The sequence below is a fragment of the Electrona antarctica genome (genome assembly GCF_951216825.1).
Source record: "Electrona antarctica genome assembly, chromosome: 17".
In the NCBI taxonomy this organism is placed as follows: Eukaryota; Metazoa; Chordata; class Actinopteri; order Myctophiformes; family Myctophidae; genus Electrona; species Electrona antarctica.
In genome coordinates, this window is record NC_136798.1 from 37,848,620 (window position 1) to 37,856,119 (window position 7,500).

Sequence of the window (7,500 nt, forward strand, 5' to 3'; positions counted from 1 at the left end):
AGAAGCAAAGAATATAGCCTATAAAGAATATAGGCTATATTCAAAGATTTGCACACATTTTCATGATTTTTCAACAGCTAAAGTTTAAAATAATGGTTAAAGTTGTTAAAAGCTACGGTGACACAGATGCGTTCTAGGCAGTGGTTCCCAGGGGGTCCCTCCTCAGCTAAAATGGCCGACAGTGAGGACTCAAGAGGAACCGAATTGACCACTTACAGGTCTGAGAACCTGAGAACGTACAAACGGGTTCCATTTGTGCATTCTCTGCATTATGGCGGTCCCCTGTCTAATCATATGCATACCAAACTGGGTGTCCTTGGAAGAAAAAAAAAGGTCTGAGGAGCATGTCTTCGCGGCTCACATGGATTTAACTGTTCGGTGACACAAGAGAACGCAACAGGAAGGATTGACGCATTCCTGTCCTTCACAAAAGGTCAGATATTTATGGGTCTGGTTGCCTTCTGCATTCTTCTCCAAAAATGTGGAGCATACTGTCATGGGCGCGCCCTACCTATGGGCCCGGGCCGGGGGCACGTGTGGACACCGGTGTCGCGTGACATCGCCAGTTGAGCTGTGTGGTCACTTTAGACCGCACATATACATCCACAGTGTTCATTTGAACTCAACAGGTGTACGAACGCAACCAAATGGACTCTGTTTGGCTCCAGTTTGGCTCCAGTCCAACACGTTCTGATTTAAAATGAACATTTGACTGTGTGCTGCCATGGGAGATGATGAACCCTTTGCTTTGCTCGTGGCGCAAATCTTTCAAAGGGTTTAAGGCGTCCACAAAAAGCGCCTCTACGGGTGTTGCCTTACCCAGATGCGTTCACGGTTCAATGGCACGTTTCCCTTTTGCAGCTCATATTTCACCTGAAATATGCGGAGCGCATCTGCGGCCAGTGCCGTCGAATAATCAATATGGCTTAAGGTCAGGGCGCAATGCATCTCGAAATGATTGTACATGAAGCATCATCTAGACTGGACACGCACAAAGACCCTACTTGCAGTGCTGGAAAAAGTACGCACATTTTGTACTTGAGTAAGAGTATCAATACTGCTGTATAGAAATACAAGTACAAATCTGTAATTCAACATTGACCTGAGTAAAAGTACAAAAGCTTCAGAATGTAGTTAAAGAACCAAGCATAAAAGTACAACTCGTGCAGAATGTCCGATTTAAAGTTTTCAAATGTATAATATAAGCTGTTGAAAAAAGCAGATGTACAAGCTCACAATGTGTCACATTGAGACACATTGTGAGCTTGTAGCTTGGCTATTTTCAAATGGGCGAAATATATATATAGGGCTAAAGTGGTTACTGGATGTTTTGTAATAATAATAATAAAAATCTACAAAATAACTAGTAACTACAGTTGTCAAATAAATGTAGTGGAGTTGAAAGTACAACATTTGGATCCCAGATCCAGTAAGTAAAAGTATTGGAAATTGGAAATACTCAAGTAAAGTACAAGCAACTCAAAAGTGTACTTAAGTAGGCCTGCAAGACTTGTTTTTGTTTTGTTAGAATGGAATATGATTGATAAGTATACCCCCCCCCCTGTTGAAAGCACTGGAACGCTCCGGCCAGTTCCCTCCTACGTTGTGATGCAAGAGCATGCAGATATTTATAAACTTGTAACTATGCATCATAAACTAGTTGTCTCCGCGGCAAGCGAGCGGCCAGCGAGTGACAGCGATACAACAGAGGGTGACAGAATAAAACGTACATACAGTTGGAGGCCATCGATATTGTCCTTTTCTTTTTGCTGAGGTTTGCGTGATCTGCGCAAAAGGACAGTTAACCCATTTTGGGCGGGAACCCCTTTTGGTGTTTTAAACATTATGTTATAATTTAGCTATTGAAAAATAGCAGATCTACAAGCTCATAGCGTGCCACCGAGTGGCGCGCTACGAGCTTGTAGGTCTGCTATTTTTGAAAAATCGTGAAAATATTTATTTCAGAAAACTGGAGGATTTAGAAGGATTTCTTAAAATGTTGAGGTCAGGCCTAAATGGGTCAAATGATAAGGGACAATATCGGTGGCACCCAACTGTACATACGGCACACACAACCAGACGCACGTACTGAAATTAACAGATTTATTTTTGTAATAGGACCACAGTGGAAACAAGCCCTCGGGGGCTTCTTCTTGCGTCATCCTCGTAGCATCACTGTAAAACCGTACCACTGTACTATTTGTAAACCGTTAATAAAGTACTCGATCGATCAATCAATCAATGCGCCTTCATCAATAAGCCTTACCGTGATCCAAAAATACAATTCTTGCAGCCTTTTTCCCCCAATAGTAATCCTCTATGGTTCAGTCGGACGCGCGTGGCACCGTCCACAACAGTGTCGATGATGATCTGTCACTGACGGCAGTGTCCACTCCGGTGGCGCGTCCACCTCCTCTAGTCTCCGGGTTTGTCTCTATTACGTTGCGTAAACGGTGGCTCCGGTGGTAGTGGTGGTATGGTGGGATTTTAAGAGGGTCCCTCCTTGTCGTCCCTCCCCGGTGTAGCGCTGTGGCGTAATAAAGTCCCAGACCTCGGATCTGCTGCTCTTAGGCTGCGCGGGGGGGAGGGAGGGGGGGGGGGGGGAGTAAACAACTTCTGTTCCAAACGGGAGTACCCCCCCCCCCCCAGTCTATATACTGCCCCCCCCTCTCCCCCACCACCCCCTCCACTCCCCAGTGTTTACGTGCGGCTTGTCACTGGAGCCGGGATCAAATATCATAATGTCAAATTTATTCCAGCATTTGTCTGAAGTCTCGATGGGACAACTGTCGTCACTGCCATCCTGGCTATAATTACAAGGCTTCACTGGGGGGGGGGGGGGGGGGGGGGGAGAGAGAGAGAGAGAGAGAGAGAGAGAGAGGGAAAGTGTTTTCATAGCTATTTCAGCTGCTACAGCACCGTTAGCCAATGGGCTTCTCTGTTGCTACTCTGCTTTGGGCTGCTTGGCAGATTTTGTCTTGTGACCATCCCGAGCCGCATGTATTTTTCCAAGAGATGACAAATAGGCGCACGCACAGAACATCGCACACACACACACACACACACACACACACACACACGTGCACGCACACACACACGGTCAAATACTCTGTGGTGTTCATTGAACTCCCCGGGAGCACCAAATGGACCCCGGGTGCACTCTCAGTTAACACTAGGGGGATTTGACTGTGTACTTCATGTGAGCTGCTTTGTGAATAATAACAACAATATATCATGACAGTGTCTTTATGTCAGGAGAGTCTGTTGCTTCCAAACAGATGCCTGGCATACCTGGCATACGTTTTTAAATCGTAAACTGTTAATGTCATTTGTAGTCTGTTAACTTGCCAGCTTTGGCTTTGGTACATATTGCACAATGACACGTAACCCACCGTGGCAACCTTTGTCACACATACGGTAACATGACAGATACACATGTACTAAATGGGGGGAGAGCGTCATGTACCCCTAACATATTAAATATAATGAACTAGAACAGTGGATTTCAACCCTTTTCATATCAAGGTCCATTATTTATTCAGCATTTGAGCCACGGAACCACCGTTTGATGAGATTTAGCATCGCATCTAGCATTAAATATTTCGTTGTCGTTGGATACGATTTTGTCCACAATTCCATGCTGTATTGATTTTGGTACCATTTGGAGAGATAACAGCATTCTCTCTAAATGTGTAAACTTCTTGTAAATGAAGTTTAAAGGCATATTCAGTGATTTCACTTAATTCAAATATCACTTATTTTTTCTTATTTTTTGGATAATCTTCCCTACTATAAAGTGTGCTGACCATATAAGGAGTTCCTCCCTGTCCCCAGTGAGCCCCTGGGGTCAAAAAACCCTAGTTTCGGTTTGGGCTTTGGGTGGCAAAGCCTTCATCCAATCAGGATGAGAGGGGCCTTCCTCCAATCATGATCGAGTGGGGCGGGCATTGGTGCACGTGCTGTTGGTCTGTTGTACTTCCCCCCACTGTAGAGCGTGTGCATGTGCACATCTTGTTACCGGGTGGACCGGGTTTTTTTCCATATCACCCAAATCACTGAATGCTCCTTTAACAATTATTTAACTCTTGAGAGCGTAAAATGAAACCAAATGGACCCTTACGGGTCCATTTGGTTTCATTTTACGCTCTCAGGAGTTAAAGATCAATAAGGGGGTCCGTTTGGTTAGCAACTCTCCATCATTTAGCTGGGGACCACCTGGTTCTGCCTCAAGGACCACTGGTGGTCCCCGGACCACTGGTTGAGAACCACTGAACTAGAATGTAACTTGTGCGACTACAGTAGGCTGAAGTTGAAGGGAGGTGACTGCAGTGGTGGAAGTAAGTACATTTACTTAAGTACTGTACTTAAGTACACTATTGAGGTATTAAGTACTTTACTTGAGTAATTCAAACTTACAATACTTTTCTACTCCACTACATCTCGGATCCAAATGTTGCACTTTTACTCCACTATATTTATTTGAAAACTTGAGATACTAGGTACTTTTAGATTTGGATTGTTATATTAGGCAGTGATAAGCACTTTAACCTTACATTTGAAAATAGCTGATCTACAAGCTCACACTGTGCGCAATGTGATGCATTGTGATCTTGTAGATCTGCTATTTTCAAAAGTTTGTATACATTTGAAAACGTGAAATGGGACATGCTGCATAATGAGCACTTTTACTGTTGGTACTTTAAGTACACGTTGTTGTCAAATGTACTTTTTGAATGCCGGACTTTTGCTTGTAACAGAGTATTACATTTCATTATTGATACTTTTACTTAAGTAAAATATTTGAGTACTTTTTCCACCCCTGGGTGACTGCTCTTGAGTCATGGCGACACCACAGCCACTCCCGGAACACAGTTGTCACTCCTTGACCGTCACGGCCATCAATCAAGTCTGCGTCTGGACCAATGTTGTGTTAACAATCCGGAACATAGTTTACTGGATATCACTCACATGTGTGTTGTGTGTGTGTGTGTGTGTGTGTGTGTGTGTGTGTGTGTGTGTGTGTGTGTGTGTGTGTGTGTGTGTGTGTGTGTGTGTGTGTGTGCGTGCGTGTGTGTGTGTGCGTGCGTGCGTGTGTGTGTGTGTGTGTGTACATAACTCTATTTGATTCTTGATTTTCAATTTTGGGTTGCTTGATACTATGTACTACAACTGTGTAATTTGATGCTCTTTTGTTGGGTTTGGCACTGTGGTTGACACTTGGTCTTTGTAAATGTGCTTTATAAATAAAGTTTGATTTGATTTGATTTGATACAGACAGACAGACAGGCAGACAGACAGACAGGCAGGCAGGCAGGCAGGCAGGCAGACAGGCAGGCAGGCAGGCAGGCAGGCAGGCAGGCAGGCAGGCAGGCAGGCAGACAGACAGACAGACAGACAGACAGACAGACAGACAGACAGACAGACAGACAGACAGACAGACAGACAGACATAGGGACACACAGCTGCTTATTGGAGCTCAAAAACACACCTGTGTGAACTAAGAGACAGTGATAGCCATAGTATACAATAAGAACATGGTTAATGTGGTCAAAAGTGGTCAAATGCGGTTGGACCCACTTTGAGAACCTGTGGCATACAGGCAGTAAATACAACCAGCGGTGGAAAAAGTTACTCGATGTTTTACTTAAATACTCTGTTACAAGTAAAAGTCCGGAATTCACAATGTACTTGAGTAAAAGTACAAAAGTATTGGCATCAAAATGCCTACTTAAAGTACCAAAAGTAAAAGTGCTCATTATACAGAATGTCTAAAAATCTTCTGATAATCGCAGATCTACGACACATTGTGAGCTTGTAGATCAGCTATTTTCAAATGGCCAAAATGTATATAGCGCTTAAGTGGCTACTACATGTCTTGTAATAATAATAATAATAATCAAAATCTACAAAGTAACTAGAAGTGAAAGTACTGGGAATTGGAAATACTCAAGTACAAATAACTCAATTGTAAGTACTTAAGTTAAATGTACTTATTTACTTTACACCACTGAATACAACCAACATAAGTCTTACCATGTAACACTGTTGATGATGAAAGGACAGCAGCACAGCAGCAACTGATGCGTTGCTCTGGAAAACAAAAAACGGAATAAACACATGACGGAAGCGAGTATATTTAGCATGCAGAGTAAAAAAGGCTGTCCTTAAAGTAGCTTCTGAATGAATGACGCTCCAGCTCCCTGCTGGCAACCAGTCAGTCTCCTGTGGCCTTGTGACTAGGGCAGTCATGATTACCAATTTAAGTTGACCATTAGTGACCAGATTTGCCATCGCGCAACCTCCAGCTTTTCACCAGAGGAGAAAAACTTTTTTTTTTTTAAATCCAAAATGAGTTAATAGCACAGGCAGACTCTTCACAAGCATGTCTGAAATAAGTGTCAGAGCTGAAATCGACATGTACATATGAAATACATGCTTAAACATGTAGCTAGGTGTAATGTTAGAGACCACAGAAGTGAACCTTTCAAGCCTCTTTTCTCAACTCGCTGTTTCTCTGCAAGGCATTACTCTATAAGCCATATCTCCAAAACTGGTGGGTCAAACTGAACAACCAATGTGTCAATTTGAAGCTATGATTCCCTGCACATATGACATGAAAAAAAAAAAATCAAAAAAATCCAATGGCAGTCCCTCAGTCAAATTTGGCCACAAATAGTTGAGACGAATAACAGTCTAAGTCCACTAATTATCCATAATGTATAAATTATGGATAAGGGGTCAGGACAGGTAGGCCTTTTCGGGGAGGGGTCAGAATAAATTATGGACTTAGACTGTTATTCGTCTCAACTATTACTAATAATTGTAATTAACGATTTAATTGAGTTTGTGGCACTGAACATTAGAACACAATGAATAAAAACGTAATTTCTGTTTGCCTTTTAGTCTTCGTAATCAAAAATTGCACAGGTGTGACAAATAACATATACAAAGAAATTACTGACATATTTAATCATGTTAATTAAGTGTGTTGGATTAGAACTTAAAAGAACGTAAACTGTTTGGGAAGCTGATACTGATACAGATATAGATACAGAAGTTTAACAACTCACCTTCTCCAGGGTTTGACGTGAGCAGCAGCAGCAGCAGCAGCAGCGGTGCGTTATGGGCAATGAAGTCTTCGGCAGTGTACGCCCGGACGCACTTCCTCGAATGCAGCCGTGGCAACTTGTGTGGGCTCTTTTTTTTCCCTATGCTTTTGGTGGTAACCTTAGCAACAAATGTCAGGGGGGGGAGAGGGGGAGGGGGAGTGAAAAAAATAAACAAACAAAGAAACAAACAACGGTGCAACAAAACAAAAAGGTGATAGCTGGTGTTTTTATGGTCACAGGACGAAGAACAGGGTGAACAGAAAGACAAGTTTAAAGATGGTGGCGTAAGACAGCGAGGAGAATAACACCAGGATGAGGATGAGTAAAATGATGGGCTGGAACATCTGGGTGTGGAGGAGGAGGAGGAAGGAAGGAGGAGAAGGAGGAAGAA

The 7,500-nt window shown here is 43.0% G+C and overlaps 2 protein-coding genes across 2 annotated transcripts in view; one reads left to right on the forward strand and one right to left on the reverse strand.

The window, feature by feature from the left end:
* LOC306941099 (nuclear factor 7, ovary-like) overlaps positions 1 to 7,500 on the forward strand; it is a gene marked incomplete at both ends in the record, with an annotated part of 275,860 nt that overhangs the window by 82,745 nt on the left and 185,615 nt on the right. The window lies entirely within an intron of this gene.
* The window catches only part of LOC306940755 (microtubule cross-linking factor 3-like), a gene marked incomplete at its 3' end in the record, with an annotated part of 19,663 nt that continues 19,505 nt past the window's right edge, over positions 7,343 to 7,500 (reverse strand). Inside the window, exon 10 of the mRNA XM_079525938.1 lies at positions 7,343 to 7,453. Coding sequence (XP_079382064.1) covers positions 7,343 to 7,453 — 111 coding nt within the window. The remainder of the gene's footprint in view (positions 7,454 to 7,500) is intronic.